Raw genomic sequence first — 20,056 nt, 5'->3', positions numbered from 1 at the left:
CTTTTTTAGTGACTCAAAGGCTTGTGTAGCTCCTTTGTTCCATTAAAGGTTCTTTCATTCAGTGGTTGTCAGCACATATAGGGGTTTAATCAGCAGTCCATAGTTGTAGATCCACAGCTGCCACCACCCCAAAAAGGTTTGTAACTCTTTCACTGTTTGTGGCCTTGGCGTTTGGCATATTGACTCTTTTTGGGCTCATCTTAGAGTTCTTTGTCCAGCACTAATCTTATATCCTAGATAAGTTACCTCCTGCTGCATTACTCAGGCCTTCTTCTTAGATAACCAGTACACAAATTTAACAAATCCAATTTAACATCCAATTATTATTCCACTTAATACCCCTCCAGCAGCTGCAGGTATAATCCAAGTAATGATTTAAAGGGGTCTGCTCACGCTTTTCCTGCTTCAATCATTAGCAGGTCCATCCTGGCTAATGCTGGGACGCAGCAGTAACCCTGGGTTTGCTTGATCTGCGCTCAAGATCACTAGCTCTATCAGTCAGCAAATCCCAGGGCACCCTCCTCCTAAAATTCAGGGCACCCTCCTCCCAAACAGGACTATGCCGTACACCAGATGTCTCTGAGTGCTTCACCAGCAGCCCCCGGCCAAGCACCAGCGTCCCCTACAACTTACTGGCCCCGGCTTTGTCAAACATGCTGTTTGCAACCACAGGAGGTTCTTCCCTGCTCCTGCAGTGAACAGCTGGGGAAGGAGTTACTCCAAGAAAAGGGCTCAGGGCGTGCCTAGGGCATCATCCTCCAGTCAGTCCTGCAGACGAGCAGAGAGACTCCTGACTGGCTCACCAACTGACACGTAGAAATAAAGACTCCACAACCAGCAGGTTACTGAAGTAGATATGTTTGTTTATTCAGTGCTGGACACACGGGGAATCACTTCTTCAAAGCCGTGTGTGTCCAGCAGAGCAGATGCACTGTATTAAATACACTTAAGCTCATACATATTTGTCATCACCTACACATATCCATAACCTATCCTCACCTGCTCTCACTTCGTATGTTAATCAGTTTTTATTGTTCTGCGCCTGCACGCTTTTAGCACTGTGTCTTGGATTGCCAAGCAAATTGTATTCTATTTGCCATCTGTATGGCAGTTGTCTTCTGTTAAGTGGGCAGTTTTCCTTATCTCTTCCACAACGAGGGAGACATCTGCTGATAACGGGCTATTGAATGTTGCTGCATGACTGATAAGAACTATAGCATCCCATTGTGAGATGCTCTGCCCAGAGGGGAGAGCCGAGCACTCCTAGCTGGATATAATCTGGAGTTTCTGGAACACCAGCACAGCTCTCTCCACTGGATCTTCAGAGGAAGACTACACCCTTCTACAGGATCCCTGCTCCAACAGAACCACCCCTGACACTCCAGGAGGACTGCAGCCACATTTCCAATTGGATTCCTACCAACACCCTGACCAACAGGACGTCAGGTTGTGTTCTGACTCTGACAGTGTTGTTTTGGTCTGCTGCATTGTTTATTTTATCTTTTTATTTTCTTCCCTAATAAAGAACTGTTATTCCTGCTCCCATATTTTTGTCTGAGAGCTCCTTAATTTCAAATTTATAACAATTTGGAGGGAGGGGGTTTACATTTTTCTATTTCAGGGGAGGCTCCTGCCTCCTTAGCAGACACCTGTCTTTCCAAACTAAGACACATTGCTTTCTGGGGGTCTTTTGGGCAGTGGTCATGGGATGAAGTAAGCAGTCTTCCTAGTATGCCCTTTGAATGAACCTGGTCTTTGCGCAGACTCTCTTCACATCTGGCCATTCTCCAAGGCTTCTGGCCATGGTCCAAAACACAGATCCAGTTTCTACCATTTTTTTGAGCACTTGTTTAGTCTTAAACAATAAACTATATTCCCTTAAGGTATAAAGGATCCCCTTAAAGCATAGGAAAGAGGACCATCTGCTCTTGATTACAGAGCAATATAGGAAAAGGACCATCTTTTCTTGATTACACTGTAAACTATAGTCTGTTTAAGCCTTGATTACACAGCCACCTATAGTCTGTTTAAGCCTATATCAGGGCCAAAGTGACACTGTGCAGCCCCGTGGAACTGAGGGTCCATTGTGACACAGCAGGGCCTCGTGGAATCAAAGAATCCAAAGGAATAAAACATTTCTTGCAGAGTTCTGTCTTGGGGAATGTCCTTGGTGGCAGCTTGGGCTTGGCACACACTTGAGGAGGGTGTCTTTCCTCATTTTTCAATGAGGAAACTCAGAAATTTTTGATTGCTTCAAAAAAATAAACCCCCAATTTGCCTGAGTGCAGCCAGTTCTCCAAGCAAAGCAGGTCCCAGGTGAGTGAGGAGAGACAGGATGGGGTTGGGAATGTTGAGCAAGGTTGTCCACACTGGCTCAGACCTCAACGCACAGCTTCTCTGACCAGGCCAGACCACCTGAGGAAAGTCCCTGAGTCAACAGCAGTCACTGAATGCTGCAATCAACTCTTCTCTAAAGAGAAATTTAATAAAATACAATCTTTAAAATAGGAATTCATATTTTTAGAAGCTCTTTGAAGTATTTCTCCATAACTGCAGTAGGAAATCTTCCTAACAAACAGCACCAGACCAGAGGGAAATCAAGGCAGAGCCATGCTATGTCAGGACTGGCTTGATCCTAATGAACCCTGTGGTGCATTTAGTGCTGAGCCCTGGAATCTCAGAGCCTGAGAGGAGATTGCACAAACCTTTGGAGTCAGTCAGAAAAAAATCCCAAAATGTCTCGAGGCATTAATGGATCACACTGAGATCCATCCTAAGCACAGGCTCCTCATGGACTCCTTGGAGGAGAGAACTGGAGGCCAGGATTGCACAAAAACCTCTCAGAGACTCAGTGTGGGAAGGAAAATCCAAAGCACCTTAAACACCTTGCATATCTCAAAGTATTAATGAGCCCCACTGAGTGTCAATACAAAGCTCTCAAGGGACTAATTAATGCAAATAATTGGGGCCATGATTACACAAACTTCTAACAGAGTATAACTTCTGTATTGATGCCTAAAGAGGCTACCTGGAACAGAGGCGAGAGAGTGTTAGATTGTTTTGTCTAACTACACTGTGAAGAGAACTTGCTAACACCCTATGTGAAGTTCAGAGTTATATACTAATGCAGTACCGAATCTGGAAAGCATGAAAGCTGAAACTTAAGGCATCAGTATCAAAAGGGAAACACCAAGTACTTTGAAAAAATGGCAGTACCTTGAAGCATTAATGAGCCCACTGAATGTTGTCACTGACAAAGAATCTTAAGGGATTCATTACATCCGATAATTGGAGGCCATGATTGCACAAACCTCTCAGAAATCCAATGCAAAAGCAAAACCCAAAGTCCTTTGAAGAACGTGCGCTCCCTGGAACCCCCACAGGGCCGTTCCTGTCCAAGGCTTCCCAGGGACCTGTTCCAGCATAACCTTGAGGGCACTGGGATGGGGGGGAGGATCCTGAGAGCAGGACAAGGGGCTGACAGCGCCCAGCCTGGCTGGGGCTGTGCCAGGAGGCCCCAGGGCCTCAGGACAAGGTGTCTCCTCCCAGCCCTTGGTGGCACAGACGCTGTTGTGCCCCAGGGCACCAAGACTTGGCTTCTCTTTGTCCCCTCCTGTCATCACTGCCTCCAGTTCTCTGCTCTGCCTGGGGCCTGGGGACACTTTCTCCGTTGTGTCCATCAGTGGGACCCATTAAAGGTATCAGGAACTTTGGAGTTTGGTTCTGACTGTGAATTCTTTAGAGGTTTCTTCAGCTCCCTCTCAGGGACTGATGTTCAGGGCCTCAGCACAAATCCCCAGAGGCTCATTAAAGTCCTGGTGCTGTGTCTGTGCTGCTGAGCTGGGCCAGGCTGAACCAGCAGGGCACAGACAGAGCTCACAGGAGCTCAGCACTGGCAGGGGCTGTGGGATGTCCCAGAGGGGGCTGTGTCACAGTGACTCCTCTGTGGCTGTGTAATAGAGGCACAGAGCAGCTGTGATGTCAGCAAGGGGCTGTGTGACAGCACAGAGTGGGTTGGGTGAGGTCACAGATGGGGCTATGATGTCACACAGTCTGTAATGTGAGGTCATCAAGCAGCTACAGCATCATAGAGGGCACTATGTGACTTCACTGAGCAGGCTGTGACATCCCTGCTCAATTGTATGACATCATAGAGTAGGTTATGATGTCACATGGTGGTGATATGACTTCATAGAGTGGGCTGTGAGGTGACAGAGGAGACATCCTAGAGTGGGCTGTGACATCCCAGAACACCCTTGTGACATGCCAGGACAGGTTGTGTGACCTCACAGTGTCGACTGTAACATGTCTTAGGTTGCAATGCAAGATGTGACCAAAAGTATGTAAGCTATCACTGGGAGGTAGGGGGTGTTCTTTATCTTTTCCATGTCTCATCCCTCATAACTCTGAGGGCATATCATCTGTTAATGGCTCAGCTGTTAAAATCAGGTGGGGCAGTTTTCTTTACCTCTTCCACGACCCATCCACCCTCTGGGGAGATACCTTCCGTTAATGGGCCATGGAGCCTCACTGCATGACTGATAAAATTGCACCATCCCATTGTGAGATGCTTCACCCATGGGGAGGGGCCAAGCATTCCTAACTGGATATAATCTGAGATTTGGAAAACCACAGCCAGCCTTTCCCCACTGGATCTTCAGAGGAAGACCAGGCCCATCTACACCACCACTAGACCTTCAGAGGAAAACAACACCCTTTTAAAGGATCACTGCCTTAACAGAACCACACCTGTCCCTCCAGGAGGACTGCAGCCACCATTTAATTGGACTGCGACCAACACCCTGACCAACAGGGCCTCAGGTTGTATTCTGACTCTGTCAGTGGGTATTTTTGTATTACTATATTTGTATTTTAAAATTCCTGTTCTTCCTATTCCCATATCTTTGCCTGAGAGCTTCTTAATTTCAAAATTATAATAATTCAGAGGGAAGGGGTTTACATTTTCCATTTCAGGGAGGCTCCTACCTTCCTTAAGCAGACATCTGTCTTTTCAAACCAAGACACATTCTGGTGCCCAATGTGGGGCCCGAGGGCACAGAGAGAAAAAATCTTGAGTAACCTAATTTTTTGTGTGTTGGATATAGAAACCTTGTTAGGTGGCACCATGTGGCCTAGCTTACTCTGTTTTGGGTGGCATGTGGTCATGGCTATATTTCTCCTATTTGCAGGCCCTTAACTAAACATGAATCCTATAACTAAGACTACTGTGGCTTTATGGGTTAATAAGGTGAAGAATTAATGGATTTTTATGTTCCTCTGGAAGGAGGGCACATGGATTCAGAGCAATCATACACTAACTGTATGGTTTTGGGTTACTTTAATAATGATACTTACTGTGAGGAAATGACATCAGGGGAAATTCTCTCCCAATCCTTCACCCAGCTCTTTGGGTCTGCCCCACCAGTCTTCAAAGGGTTCAAATATTCTCTAAATGCTAATGATATCATACAGGGGCTGGTGTTGCTGATATGCCTGCATTCAGAGATAAGGGAAGATTGACTTGGATAAGCACCCTGATACCTACCCCAGAAACTAGGAATGATGCCCTAGAGCCTTACCCTGCCCCACAGCCCACCCCAGAAATTAATCACCCGGATTGGGTGGGGTTTCTGGTAAAGGAGATAGGCCAGATGCTGAAGGAATACACTTCCCCAGCTGGTGAGAAGCCCTCCCCCTGCCTCAAAGAGGGAGAGCCTGATAGTGCAGCCACTGAACCCACAGATGTTACAACCATCCAGGTTCCAGCTGTACCACAAGGGCAGTCCCAGCCAGCAGCAGTCACCCCTGTGGAAATGAGGAAGTCTAAGATGAAATCAGAGCACCCAGATAATGGTAAGTATAAGAAAGGAGGGCCCTCACAACCCACAGGGGAGCAAATGGTTGAGACCATCACCGAGTCCCTGACATATTAAAATCTCCATAATCTGCAAAAAGACATTTTACGATGGGAACGTGAGGCTTATACAACCTGGTTACTGGTCTGGGACCTTATGGGTACAGGTGTGCAACTGGATGGTGGTGAGGCAAGGGATTTGGGATCCTTGACCCAGGACTCAGGTGTGAATCAGGTATTTGTAAGCCAGGGTTCCTTTCCCTCTGGGAGCAACTTTTAATGAGTGTAAGAGAGAGGTTTGTCCACAGAGAGGAAATGCAGGACCAGAACCATAGAATGCGCTGGAAGACCCTTGAGGAAGGGATCCAACAGCTGAGAGAAGTGGCAGTATTGGAGGTACTTTTTGGGAGGGATGGACAGCATGATAATGACCCCAACCAAGTCAGGTGCACAGGGCAAATGTTGTGGAGCCTGGCAAATCTAGGGCCATCCCAATACACCACCTTCACTGCAGTGATTAATGTCGATACCAACTGAGAGACAGTGGGATCTGTTGCCAATAAGCTTAGAAATTGTGAGAGTATGATCAATGACCCAATGTAGGCACATGTCTCCACTGTGGTTAAGAGTCTCCAAGAGGACATAAGGGAGATGAGGGAGGAGGTGAGGAGGAACAGTTCCCATATGGCACCAGTGCGAGTCACAGGCCCCAGAGTCAGAGCCCAACGTTCCCCAGCTACAGAGAGAGGGTACACCCCACGGGCTGACCTGTAGTTCTTTCTGCGTGACCATGGCGAAGACATGGGAAGGTGGGATGGGAAACCCACTTCTGTCCTGGCAGCATGGGTGCGCCAGCTCAAGAAGGGAAACATTAAGCAAGTGATGTTCCACTGAAGTGAAAGCCTTCATTGACCAAGCTGCCAGGTATGCTCTGTCAGATCTCCTTGAAGGAACCTCTAGTATGTATGCCCAGGAAAGAAATAAAAACCAGGGCTAGAAGGGCCCTGCCTCTAGCCAATATGAGGCACGGGAAAACTGGGTCTTTTGGATGGTGTGAACTGATAGCCTGGCACATCAAAGCCACAGAAATATGGCTCTGAAGTGTTGGTTGATACTGATGCACAGTGTACCCTAATGCCATCGGAACATGTGGGGGCAGAACCTGTTTCCATTGCAAGGGGGATGGGGGGATCACAGCAATTGACCGTGCTGGGAGCTGAGGTGAGCCTGACTGGGAAGAAGGGGCAGAAACATCCTACTGTGACTGGCTCAGATGCCCCGTGTATTCTGGGCATAGATTTCCTCTGGAATGGCTTTACAAAGACCCAAAGGGACTCAGGTGGGCTTTTGGCATAGCTGCTGTAGAAACAGAGAACATTAAACAGTTGAACACGTTGTCTGGACTATCAAAAGACCCATCTGCAATAGGACTCCTGAAGGTGGAAGAGCAACGAGTGCCAATTGCCACCTTTATGGTGCACTGCCGGCAGTATCAAACGAATCAAGATGCTGTGATCCCCATCCACAGAATGATCCGTGAGCTGGAGAGCCAAGGGGCGGTCAGTAAGGCCCACTCACCCTTCAGCAGCCCCACTTGGCCTCTGTGCAAGTCTGACAAAGAATGGAGATTGACTGGGGACTATCGTGGCTTGAATGAAGTGACTCCATCACTGAGCGCTGCTGGGGCAGACATGCTGGAGCTCCAGTACGAGCTGGAGTCCAAGGCAGCAGAGTGGTACGCCACTGTTGATATTGCTAACACGTTTTTCTCCATTCCTCTGGCTGCAGAATGCAGGCCTCAGTTTGTTTTCACCTGGAGGGGCGTGCAGTACACCTGGAAATGCCTGCTGCAGGGATGGAAACACAGGCCCACCATCTGCCATGGACTGATCCAGGCTGCACTGGAAAAGGGTGAGGCTCCAGAGCACTTGCAGTCTATAGATGACATCATTGTGTGGGGAAACATGGCAATGGAAGTATTTCAGAAAGGAGAAAAAATCATCCAGAATCTACTGGAGGCCAGCTTTGCCACCAAGAAGAGCAAAGTCAAGGCACCTGCCCAAGCGATCCAGTTCCTGGGAGTAAAGTGGCAAGACAGACAGCATCAGATTCCACACTGAGGTCATCAGTAAGATCACTGTCATGTCTCCACCAACGAGCAAGAAGGAAGCACAAGCTTTCCTAGGCACCACAGGCTTTTGGAGAATGCACATTCCTGAGTACAGCCAAACTGTGAGTCCTCTTTACCTGGTCACCCGCAAAAAGAATGATTTCCAGTGGGGCCCTGAGCAGCAACAAGCCTTTGCCCAGATCAAGCAGGAGATCACTCATGTGGTACCCCTTGGCCCAGTCAGGATAGGACCAGAGGTGAAGAACGTGCTCTACTCTGCAGCCAGGAACCATGGCTTGTCCTGGAGCCTTTGGCAGAAGGTGCCTGGGGAGACTCGAGGCCGACCCCTGGGATTTTGGAGCTGAAGCTACAGAGGGTCCGAAGCCAACTACACTCCCACAGAGAAGGAAATCTTGGCTGCCTATGAAGGAGTCCAAGCTGCCTCAGAGGTGACTGGCACGGAAGCACAACTCCTCCTGGCACCCTGACTACCGGTGCTGGGGTGGATGTTTAAAGGAAAGGATCCCACTATCCGCCATGCCACTGACACCACACGGAGTAAATGGATTGCCCTCATCACACAGCATGCCCATCCTGGAAACCTGAATCACCCTGGGATTTTGGATATAATTACAAACTGGCCAGAAGGTGAAACCTTTGGTGTCACTGATGAAGAGGAGCAGGAACAAGTTACAAGGGCTGAAGAAGCTCCACCATACAACCAACCACCAGCAGAGGAAACATGCTATGATCTTTTCACTGATGGTTCCTGTCACATCGTAGGGATGAACTAGAAGTGGAAAGCAGCCGTATGGAGCCCCACACAACAGGTTGCACAAGCTACCAAAGGAGAAGGTGGGTCAAGTCAACTTGCTGAACTCAAGTCCGTTCAGTTGCCCCTGGACAGTGCTGAAAGAGAGAAGTGGCCAAAGCTCTACCTTTATACTGATTCATGGAGAGTAGCCAATGCACTGTGAGGTTGTCTGAAAAGGTGGAAAAAGGCCAACTGGCAGCGTGGAGGAAAACCAGTCTAGGCTGCTGATGAATGGAAAGACACTGCCCCTTGGCTAGAGAAGATGCCTGTGAAAGTCTGCCATGTAGATGCCCATGTCCCAAGAGTCAGGCTAATGAGGAACCACCGAAACAATCAGCAGGTAAGATCAGGTGGCAAAGATAGAGGTGTCCAAGACAGATCTCTAGATTGGCAACACAAGGGGGAGTTTCTCCGAGCTCGATGGGCCCATGATGCCTCAGATCATCAAGGCAGAGATGCCATCTCTAAGTGGCCACGAGACAAAGGGGTAGATTGAACCACGGACAGTGTTTTTCAGGTTATCCATGACTGTGATACGTGTGCTGAAATCAAGCAGGCCAAGCAGGTGAAGCCCCTATGGTGTTGGGAAGGATGGAAGTTTGGCAAGAAAGTATCACAGATATGTATGCTTAGCAGAAAGAATTTTAAATGTAGAATCTGATGAAGGAATAGAGATGGAAGCAAGTTTTGATATAGAAGAAAAGAATTGCTGAGCCAGTCTCACTGGATAACCAAGGAGGCTATGTTAGTTAGAAGGGGTTTTTATGGCTTAGAGCAAAGGATAAACCCACCTCACCTCAAACAAGATGTTTTTACCAAGCAGAAAAATAGCACAGGCAAACAAGTCAGTAAATGTTGCAAGTAGAAAAAAGGTCTCAGAATTTTCCACTGCAAGAAAACTGAAAAACAACTTCTAGCTTAAACTGTAATGTACTAACTTTTAGTGATTGGAGAATAGTAACACGAATATGGTAATTATAGTAGTTATGATAGGCTACAGATTAAAGTTAAGGTATAGGTTGGTTCTACTGTATTAAGATGCTCAGCAAAGAAAAGTATCTAATGCATTGTAACCAAAACCAAAGGGTCTCCAGGCCCGCCTGCAGCTGGAGCTGACAGCCGTAGGCACAGGCTCTGTCGCCCACGACCCTGGACTGCTGTAACATCTTGCATGTAATAAACTGCATTTTGAAGAGCCTCCTAGAGTCCCACATCCCTCATTTCGGCTCTTAAACCTGAGGACCCTGATCAGAATTTTGGCCTGCTTGAGGTGGGTGCACACCAAGGTCCTGAGGCCCCTGAGCAGAGTTCTGGCCTGCCAAGTGATTGTTTGCAGGTGTATTTGCCGCCATGGTACACTGCTTCTAGCAGGGCCTGGTTAAGGGGGCGATGTGCCCTGTATGCTTGCACCTGCTTTGCGACAGTAGTCCAGGAATTTTTCCACCTCTTGGCCGAATGAACTTGCTGGGGCAATTTTGGTGGTCCCCCCCATGGAAGATCCTTCGTCTGTTTCACTACCACCGTGAGGGACGGAGATTGAAGCCCCCCTGCCAAGGACTGAGACTGAGACCCCTATAATTCTGACACAGTATGCTGACCAAACCGAAGTGAGCAAAAACGTGGTGGCCAAGGGCCTTGTTGGAGACAGCCAGGTACTGTGGGGAAAGGGACATGGGGCTGGAGGTGGCCCTGTGGTACCTCAGTGTCCCCACGTCACCCCAGTGTCCCCAGTCCCCTCCATAGCCCTGAGAACCTCCATGTCCCCAAACCACCACTGTGTCTGCAGCCCCTCCCAGTGTCCCCGTGGCACCTTCTTGAGGGAGTACGCAGGGTGCTCCAGGAGGTCCTGATGTCCCCAGTCTCTCCTGGTGTCCTCAGCCCTGCCTAGTGTCCCTGTGCCACCTTCTAAAGGGTGTATGCCATGTGCTCCAGGACATCCCCTTGGCCTCAAGCCCCACAACGTCCCCAACTCCCCCGACGTCCCCAACCCTTCCCAGTATCCCCATGCCACCTTCTTGAGGACAAAGGCCAGGTGCTCCAGGAGGTTCCTGCAGGTGTAGATGGCCTGGGTGTCACTGGTGCCGTCTTTGTAGCCCAACAGGTGCTTGAAGGCCACTGTGTTGTCCTCCTTGAAGGCCAGCACCAGCTGGTTGCTGAGCCTGAACAGGATCAGCTTGGGGACAAAGGCCACCACCTCTGTCACCACATGTCCTATCATGGTGACAATGGCGTGTTTTGTCCCAAAACGGTGTCACCCCATGCTTGGGAACAAAGTCCTCCATGGCCAGGCCCTGTCTCACCCTGGTGACACCACTATGTTTCACCCCAAAGCAGTGTCACCCTATGGTTTGGGACAAAGGCCACCACTGCCATCAACTCCTTTCTCACCACGGTGATGCTGCCATGCTTTGTCCCAGGACACCCCAGCGTCCCTTTCAAAGTGTCCCCATGTCCCCGTGCTCCCTCCCTGGTATCGCAGCCCTTTGTGCTACTGTCCCCAGTGTCCCCACCTGCCATCCCCACTGTCCCAGCTCGCTGTCTATGGGCACCGGCACCAAAGCTGCCTCGGATGTGCTGTACCTGGGGCCACAGCTCAGCAGCCGCTCGGTCTCTGGGGACACCCGCCGGTGTCACCTCAGTCTGGTGTCCCCCCTGCTCGGTGTCACCCCCTGCTCCGTGTCCCCGCTGTTCGGTGTCATCCCGTGTCCTAGGATCACCCCTGTCCCGGTGTCCCCCCTACTCGGTGTCACCCCCCAGTCCGTGTCCCCCTCGGTCCGGCGTCACTCCTCTCTTCCGGTGTCCCCACTGCCCAGTCCACAGTGTCCCCAGGCTCCGTTAAACCCCCGGTCAGGACTCCCTGTCCCCGGTGTCCCCCCACCCCGTTCTGGTGTCTCCTCTGCTCGCCGTCCCCTCTGCCCACAGTGCAGGTGCACAGCGTCCCCTGGAGCCGTTAACTCCCCCGGCCCGGTCCTCGGTGTCCCCTCGCCCGAGTGTCGCTCCTGTTCCCGGCCCCTCCCCGCTCCCGCTACTCCCATTCCCCACGTCCCTCTTGCCCGGTTCCCATCCCTGTTCCGTTCCCATTCCCACTCCCGTTCCCGGTCCCTTTCCCGTATTTCCAGTCCCATTCCCGGTTCCGGATTCCCGGTCCCTGTTCCCATTCCCGGTCGCAATCCCGGTCCCGGCTCCTGTCCGCATTGCCAGTGCCAGTCCCGTATTCCCTGTCCCATTCCCGGTCCCTGTCCCCATTCCCGGTCCCTGTCCCCATTCCCGGTCCCTGTCCCCTCTCACCGGACGACGCCAGCACCATCGCTCTGGCCCCCCCAGCCCTCACGTGACCGAGGAAACATCGCGCTGCTCCCGCCCACCAATCCCAGCGCGCGATCGCTCCTCTATTTGCATAACCACGCCCAGCGCCGGCTGTAGCCGCCTCCGGGCGCTGTTCGTTCCCAGTTCCCTCCCAGTGCTCCCAGTAAGAGCGGGACTGGAAGGGAAAGCGCTCCCAGTTCCTTCCCGCTAAATTCAGGATCCCTCCCGCTGTCTCCCAGTATCGCTCCCAGTGCCGCGCGGGCCGGGGCCGCTTTGGGAACCCGCTCAGGGCAGAGGTCGGCTGCTTTTGTGTGCCGGCACTGCCCGGGCCGGGCCGGGAGCGGAGGAGGAGCGGGAGGAAGAGGCGGGACAGAGAAAGAGGAAAAGGAAGAAGACGAGCAGGAACTGGAGACAGAGACGGGCAAGGAAGAGCAGCAGCGTCAGCAACACCACGCGGTTCCCCCGCTGAGGCCGCAGATCCCCCGGCTCCTGCTGCATCGCCCTCAGAACCCGCAGGTGAGTGTGGAGCGGGAGCCCGCCCCAAATCCGTTGGGGGGGTCCCTGGGAGGGTTTTTTTTATGGGGCAAGGGATCTTAGGATCTTCCAGGACCCAAAAGCTGAGCTACAAATAACCCTTAGGGGGTCCCGCGTGCCCTGTCACTGCGGGCACAGGGGCGATCTCGGGGTTGGGGGTCCCAGGGAGAGCCGGGGGGAACGCGTGAGCCCCGAAGAGGGGAGAGCGCAGAGGGGCGATCCCTCAGCTTGGATACCCGGCAGCCTGGAGGGTTGAAGGAGGCCAGAGATGAGCGGGCTCCGGGCCCCCCGAGGCTGAAAGGGGCGCTGACTTCTCCGGCTGCACTTGGGCAGCGGCACCATCAAGCCCAACGCGATCAGCCCTTATTTTCCCCCCACAAAGCAGGATTTCCCGTTCCTCAACCTTGGCCGGATGGAGGAAGAGGAGGCTGCAAGGAAGAGGAAGATGGCCCGGGAGCCCCAGGCAGGTGAGGAGGAAGTCAGTGCCCCTTTCCCCCTCTCTCCTGCTCCATCTCCCAGCCCAGCACGGCCCCCGGCTGCAGGACAGCCCTGCTGCCAAAGCTGTCCTGCTGGGGACGCACTGGGGGGATCTCCTTGCCCTGCCCTGTGGCACGGAGGCAAATCCCATCCTGTCCTTGTCCTTCCTCCCCCAGAGCAGGAGCTGAGGGCGGAGACCAGGGAGGATGACTCACCACAGCAGAACCTCGTGGATGAGGCCATTTTGAGCGGCTCCAGGGCACAGGAATCCAAGGGGGAGGAGAAGCCCCGGAGATCCCGCACAAGGAGGGGCTGCAAACGCAGATCACGGGGAGGTCTGAGGAGGAAAGACCCACCCTGGGACGGGATGGCGGCCAGAGCTCAGAGCTGGGGGTCCCCGAGCAACTTCGCAATGGGGAGAAGCCCCACAAGTGTGGGGAATGTGGGAAGAGCTTCAGCCGAAGCTCAGCCCTGATCCGCCACCAAAAGATCCACACTGGAGAAAGGCCCTATGAGTGTGGGGACTGTGGGAAGAGCTGCTGGGACAACTTTGATCTGATCAACCACCAGAGAAGCCACACGGGGGAACGGCCGTATGAGTGTGGGGAGTGTGGGAAGAGCTTTCAGAGAAGCTCCACTCTTCTGAAGCATCAGCGGACACACACAAATCAGAGGCCCTATGAGTGTCCCAAATGTGGGAAGAGGTTTCAGACAAGCTTCCATCTCCTCACACACGAGCGGATTCACACAGATGAGAGGCCCTTCCGCTGCCCCGACTGCATGAAGGGCTTCAAATATAACCATGACCTCGTCAAGCACCGGCGCATCCACACTGGGGAGAGGCCCTACGAGTGTCCCGAGTGTGGGAAGAGATTCACCCAGAAGTCAAACCTGATTGTCCACAAGAGGATCCACACCGGTGAGAGGCCCTATGAGTGTGGGCAGTGTGGGAAGAGATTCAGCCAGAGCTCTGAACTGATGCTTCACCAGAGGATCCACACAGGGGAACGGCCTTACGAGTGTCCCGACTGTGGGAAGACCTACAGCCGGAGCGATCACCTGATGATTCACCAGAGGAGCCACACCGGGGAGCGGCCCTACGAGTGTGGGGAGTGTGGGAAGAGGTTTCAGAGCAGCTCAGATCTCCTCGTACATCAGCGCATTCACACGGATGAGAGGCCCTTCCGCTGCCCTGACTGCGGGAAGGGATTCAAGCACAACTCCACCCTTGTCACCCACCAGCGCATCCACACTGGGGAGAGGCCCTACAAATGTCCCCAGTGTGGGAAGACCTTCAGCCAGAGGTCAGCCTTGACCCAACACGAATGGAGGCACCACTATGAAAGCCCTGCGAGTGCCCCAAGTGTGCCCCAAGTGTGCACTGCGACAGTTCCATACCCCGTGGCAGTATTTGTGCTGCATGCTGTCCAGTGGGCAGAGCCCCAGTGATCTGTGGTGCTGGTAAATTGTGTTGGGAAGACACATGGCTGGGGGCTCCACCTCTTAATGGCTCCATGTGGCCTTGATTATCTTTTCATTTCTTTCTGTCCTTTCAAAACACCCCAAACCAGGATAAAATAAAAGCATTGAACTAAGACAAGGATCGGGACATGTGGGGATCTTCCAGAGGATGTGGGGGCTGCTACATTCCAGGGAGTTGAGGGTTCCTGGGTGGGACTTGGGGGTTGCTCAGGGCTTTGGGCACCCCAGGCTGAGTGGCTCCGGCTGCACTGGGAGACCATGGCAGAGTTTCTTGGGCAGCTAATCAAGGACCCCCTGCCCTGGAACTATCCCCATGACTCCCTGTCCTGGTTCCCCACGTCCCCTGTCCACGATCCCCCTCTCCCTGCTGTCACTCCCCTTGCTCCCCACCTGTTCCCATGTCACTGCACTCCTTGTCCCGTCCTGCTCCCATCCCAGTCTGGATCCCATTCCCATCTCATCCCCCGTCCCTGTCCAGTATTTGGTTGCCGTTCCCATATTCCCAGGCCCATATTCCCTGTCCTGTTCCCGTTCTCATATTCCCGGTCCCACTGGCGGTTGCGCTTCCGTTCCCATATTTCCATTTCTATGTTCCCAGTCCCATTCCTGTATTCCCGTTTGCGATCCTGGTCTCATCTTCCTAATCCCCATTTTATATTCTCTCTCCGGTTGCGGTTTCCATATTCCCTGTCCCGGTCCCATATTCCCTGTCCCATTCCCTTGTCCCCATTCCCGCTCCCTGTCCCCTCTCACCGGACGCCGCCGCCATCGCTCTGGCCCCCTCCGGCCCTCACGTGACCGAGGAAAGCCCACGCTGCTCCCGCCCACCAATCCCAGCGCTCGATCGCCCCTCTATTTGCATAACCACGCCCTTCGGTTTGGCCACGCCCAGCGTCGGCTGCAGCCGCCTCCGGGCGCTGTTCGTTCCCAGTTCCCTCCCAGTGCTCCCAGTAAGAGCGGGACTGGAAGGGAAAGCGCTCCCAGTTCCTTCCCGCTGCTCTCAGGATTCCACCCAGTGTTCCCAGTATCACTCCAGTGCTGCCCGGGCCGGGGCCGCTTTGGGAATCCCCCCTAGGACAGAGCGCGGCTGCATTTGGATGTCGGCACCTGCCCGGGCCGGGCTGGGAGCGGAGGAGGAGCGGGACGAAGAAGACGGAGAGAGGAGGAGGAGGAAGAGCAGGAACAGGAGGAATACCAGCAGCAGCAGCAGAACCAAGTGGTTCCCCTGCCGGCCCGCTCAGGCCGCAGCTCCCCCGGCTCCGGCAGCATCACCCCTCTCTGGAACCCACAGGTGAGCGGGATGGGGGAGTTCGCCCCAAATCCATCGGGAGGGTCTCTGGGAGGCTTTTTTTGTGGGGCAGGGGATGTTTGGATCTTCCAGGACCCCAAAGCAGAGCCACAAATGCCCCTGGAGGGATCTTGGGGGTCCCACTTGGCGATTGCCTGGTACTGGTGGGCACAGGGGCGATATCTGGTTTAGGGATCCCGGGAGAGCCGGGGGGGAACGCGGGAGCCCCGGAGCGGGGAGAGCGCAGAGGGGCGATCCCGGAGCCGGGGGACAAAGCGGCTGCCTGGAGGGGTGGGGGAGGCTGCGGATGAGCGGGCTCCGGGCCCCCCGAGGCTGAAAGGGGCGCTGGCTTCTCCAGCTGCACTTGGGCAGCGGGACCATCAAACTCAACGCATTCAGCCCTTGTTCTCCCCCAAAGCAGGATTTTCCATTCCCAAACCTTGGCCCAATGCAGGAGAAGGAGGAGGCCGCGAGGAAGAGGAAGATGGCCCGGGAGCCCCAGGCAGGTGAGGAGGAAGTCAGTGCCCCTTTCCCCCTCTCTCCTGCTCCATCTCCCAGCCCAGCACGGCCCCGGCTGCAGGACAGCCCTGCTGCCAAAGCTGTCCTGCTGGGGACGAACTGGGGGATCTCCTTGCCCTGCCCTGTGGCACGGAGGCAAATCCCATCGTGTCCTTGTCCTTCCTCCCCCAGAGCAGGAGCTGAGCATGGAGAGCAGGGAGGACAAATCCCCGCGGCAGAACCTGGTGGAAGAGGCCGTTTTGAGCGGCTCCACAGCGCAGGAACCCAACGGGGAGGAAAAGTCCTGGAGATCCCTCACGAGGAGGGGCTGCAAACGCAGATCACGGGGATCTGAGGAGGAAAGACCAACCCTGGGTCAGGGAGGTGGCCGGAGCTCAGAGCTGCAGGATGAGGAGAAGCCCCACAAGTGCTCGGAATGTGGGAAGAGCTTTAGTAAGAGATCCTATCTGATCCGCCATTGGAGAATCCACACCGGGGAACGGCCCTACGAGTGTGGGGAGTGTGGGAAAGAGCTTCTTCGAGCACTCCGTGCTGATTGTCCACCAGAGAATCCACACAGGGGAGAAGCCCTATGAGTGTGATCAATGCAGGAAGAGATTTCAGATCAGCTCCACTCTCGTCAGACATCAGCGGATTCACACAGATGAGAGGCCGTTTCTCTGCCCCGACTGTGGGAAGGGATTCAACCGTAATTGCACCCTCATCAAACACCGGCGCATCCACACCAGGGAGAGGCCTTACAAGTGTCCTGAGTGTGGGAAGAGCTTCTCACAGAGCAGTAACTTGACCCAACACCAACGGAGCCAGCACTAAGGGCAGCCCTGCGAGTTCCCTGAGGGCAGGAAGAGCTTCGTGTGCTGCTCCAGCTCCATCCTCCACGGGAAGATCTGCACTGGATGATCCCCAGTGAGCCCTGGTGGGCAGGGCCCTGGTCATCTGTGGTGCCGGTGATCCCTGTTGCGAAGACGCCTGCTGGGGGGGGCTCCACATCCTCCTGGCTCCCTGTGGGCTCCTGGACACATCCACCGCCCAACATCAGAAATCCCTTGCGGAGAGTGGATTGGTCAACTTCTGACTGCAGAAAAATCTCACCTTTTTCGTCATCTAGTGGCATTGGGCAATACTGGATAGCCTTGCAGATCTTCTCCAACATAAATCCATTGTTTTAGTTCTCCATGGCCCACGGCTGTCTTTCACAGCCACATGAGGACTGGGGTCAAAACCCCTGATTTTGGAGACAGTGGGATGGAAACCCCTCCAAAAAAGGTTCTTCCCACCCACCCAAGCACATAGATGCTCTGCTGGCAGGGACATGTGAATAATTTTGTTTTGGCCTTGATTTTCTTTTCCTTTCTTTCATCCCTTTGAAACTCCTGAAACTGTGTTAAAAATAAAGACATTGAACTAAGGCATGGATGGGGGCGTGGTAGGACAATGACATGGGTGGGGACAAGGGGGGACATGGAAATAGTTGGGGACATGGGCGACCCAGACATAGGTGGGGACATGGGAGGACACAGACATGGAGAGTGACATGGGGGTCATGCCCTAAGTTTTATCATATTTTTCAGATTCTATACTACCTTGGTGTGTAACTCTGAACTTTGTATTAATTGTTAGTAAGTTCTCTTCACAGGGTAGTTAGACAAAACGATCCTTTTCCAGCTTGAGAATCCAAGGACAACTGTTACGGCCTCAGGCCCAAAAAGCATAAACAGTGAGTTGAAGGGAGAAGACAAGGAGGATGGGACTTCATATCCTGAAGCTATAATTGGACAACTAACCCCAATATGTAAATAGTTATTTACCAAGCCATTATTTATGAAAGTGTGAAAAACTTATAAAAGTGTGAAAACTCGTGACCGGTGGTCCATGTTGTGTCCATCCTGGGCAGAGCCCTGGCCAGGCTCTTGTACTGCCCAAGGTATATCCTTTAAAGGCCTTTTAATAAATACCTGCTTTATTCCTTTAACTCTGTCTGGCCTCTGTTCCAGGTCAGCCTCTCATAGGCATCAGTTCTGGCACCCCATGAAGGGACAGAAGGCATCTGGAAAACCCGCTGGACCAGAGGAACACCTAGCTGCTCCCCCCACTCTTGCCAGCACTCCCAGGGTGCCCCAACTGCAGTAGTGAAGGTTTCAGAGCCTGAGAATCCTTGGGCCTGGCGCAGAGGCATGTGAGTAACTGAATAAAGGAGGTATTCTGTTTTAGCACCTGAGTTAGGTGTTAGGAGATCTCGTGTAGTTTTGTTTAGTGTGGAAGGACCCTAGGGGGTCCAGGTGGAGCTGCTTTACATTCACTCTCTGTCTCACCCACTAGGGTAAGAGAGGAGACTCTCTGAAAAAGTGGCATTACGGTGGTAAGTATTGGCCTGAGGCCAAGGGTGGTGCCATAGGTTAGCTCCTGCACTATGGTTCCAAGGGTTGTGAGCTCTAATCCTGCATCTTACTTGTTCTTGCTTGCTCTTTCTCGCTACCTCTTGCTGGTTCTTTTGATCTCTGCAGACTTTCCTACTCACAAATGTTGAGATGGGGTTTGTATTCTCCTGTGATTGTAATAGCAATATACTGAGAAACAGTCCTCTGGGGTTAGTATTCAAAAACTGGCATGAACTAACAGGTCATTGCTTTTTAAACCCAGACTTATCAGGCTCTCAGAAAAGATGTGTCCAATGTATGAACTAGACAACGAGACGTGGCCTGAATTTGGTAGTTTCGGTAAGAAATTAGTATCAAGTTTAATATCTCCCATATGGGAGAACAAATATTTTGACAAGTTAGAATATGCTAGGCTTTTTATGGTATTAGCATGTCAGCAAAGCCCATCAGCAAACAAAAAGGAACAGCATATATTGGTTTTAAATAAAAAAGAGGGGGAAAGGAGCAGTCGATATTGAGCAGTGGATGTAACGATAAGGAGGAGGCAGGGTTAGACCTCATCGCCCCTCATTTGAGGGCAGGGCCTGCCCCGGCCATACTCTTGGCAGGCCCAGGCGGAGCCCCTCCATCCCCGCCAGTGCTGTTGGTGCTGTCGGCGCTGTGAAAAACGCCAATCACTTGTTTTTAAAATTTTAAAAGTTTAATAGTAATAAAATGGTTATAAAAATAGTAATACAATTAGAGTAATAATAATTTGGACGACTTGAATTAAGACAATATGTGACAATAAATACAAAGAGTTAGGGACATCCAGGTACCCTTTTCTGGGCAGCATGAGCCCGAAAAAGGACACAGGTTAACAGAGGATTAACCCTTAAAAGCAATAGCTTGTTGCATATTCATACACTTCATACATGATGCATAAATTCCAAATACGGGATTCTGTCTGGTCATCATCAACTTATTCCTCCAAATCCCAACAGCGCCTTCAAGACAGGAAGAAGTTCATTTCTTCTAATTAGAGGGCAATAAATTCTTTTTCTATGAAAGATTTAGGTGTCCTGTGGCTGCTATCTTGCTGCAAGTCCTTTCTTTAAAAAAAAGTATCCTACATAGCATAGTTTCTATTTTAACATTTTTATAAACTAAAACTATATTTAACACAGTACTTAAGAAAATTATTACAGCATTGCTTTCTAACACAACACATATAGTATTCATTTTAATATTTGCGAAAAGCCAATCATAAAATACATGCATTTTTCATAGGTGCGAGCATGTGGGGGCGGGATGG

At 52.1% G+C, this 20,056-nt stretch overlaps 1 protein-coding gene and 1 pseudogene across 2 annotated transcripts; one reads left to right on the top strand and one right to left on the bottom strand.

Annotated features, from left to right (window-relative positions):
• Positions 1-710: 710 nt before the first annotated feature.
• LOC115916498 (mucolipin-3-like) lies at positions 711-12,107 on the bottom strand. 2 transcript variants are annotated; one of them, XR_004061604.1, is made up of 4 exons: positions 12,067-12,107; positions 10,790-10,951; positions 5,356-5,493; positions 711-2,415 (listed from the first exon to the last, which is right to left on the bottom strand). XR_004061604.1 is itself a non-coding variant. In XM_030970234.1 (2 exons), exons 1-2 carry the CDS (start codon positions 10,994-10,996, stop codon positions 5,449-5,451), a joined length of 252 nt encoding a protein of 83 aa, XP_030826094.1. In that variant the 5' UTR covers positions 10,997-11,301; the 3' UTR covers positions 4,913-5,448. The 2 variants fall into 2 exon arrangements, 1 of the variants encoding a protein (XP_030826094.1); XM_030970234.1 differs by lacking the exons at positions 711-2,415; positions 12,067-12,107 and having other exon boundaries at positions 4,913-5,493; positions 10,790-11,301.
• Positions 12,108-12,886: 779 nt separating this feature from the next.
• LOC115916504 lies at positions 12,887-19,747 on the top strand (annotated as a pseudogene).
• Positions 19,748-20,056: the final 309 nt, after the last annotated feature.

This window comes from Camarhynchus parvulus, unplaced genomic scaffold, assembly GCF_901933205.1.
Source record: "Camarhynchus parvulus unplaced genomic scaffold, STF_HiC, whole genome shotgun sequence".
Classification (NCBI taxonomy): Eukaryota; Metazoa; Chordata; class Aves; order Passeriformes; family Thraupidae; genus Camarhynchus; species Camarhynchus parvulus.
This window is presented reverse-complemented; position numbering and strand designations above follow the sequence as displayed.

What these genes read in the sequence shown, in the direction of transcription:
- LOC115916498 (XM_030970234.1), bottom strand. Translation starts at nt 10,996, where the DNA reads ATGATAGGACATGTGGTGACAGAGGTGGTGGCCTTTGTCCCCAAGCTG. An exon ending in TGGCCTTTGTCCTCAAGAAG is followed by an intron (nt 5,494 to 10,789) that starts GTGGCATGGGGA and finishes CTCTGAATGCAG; the next exon opens with GCATATCAGCAACACCAGCC.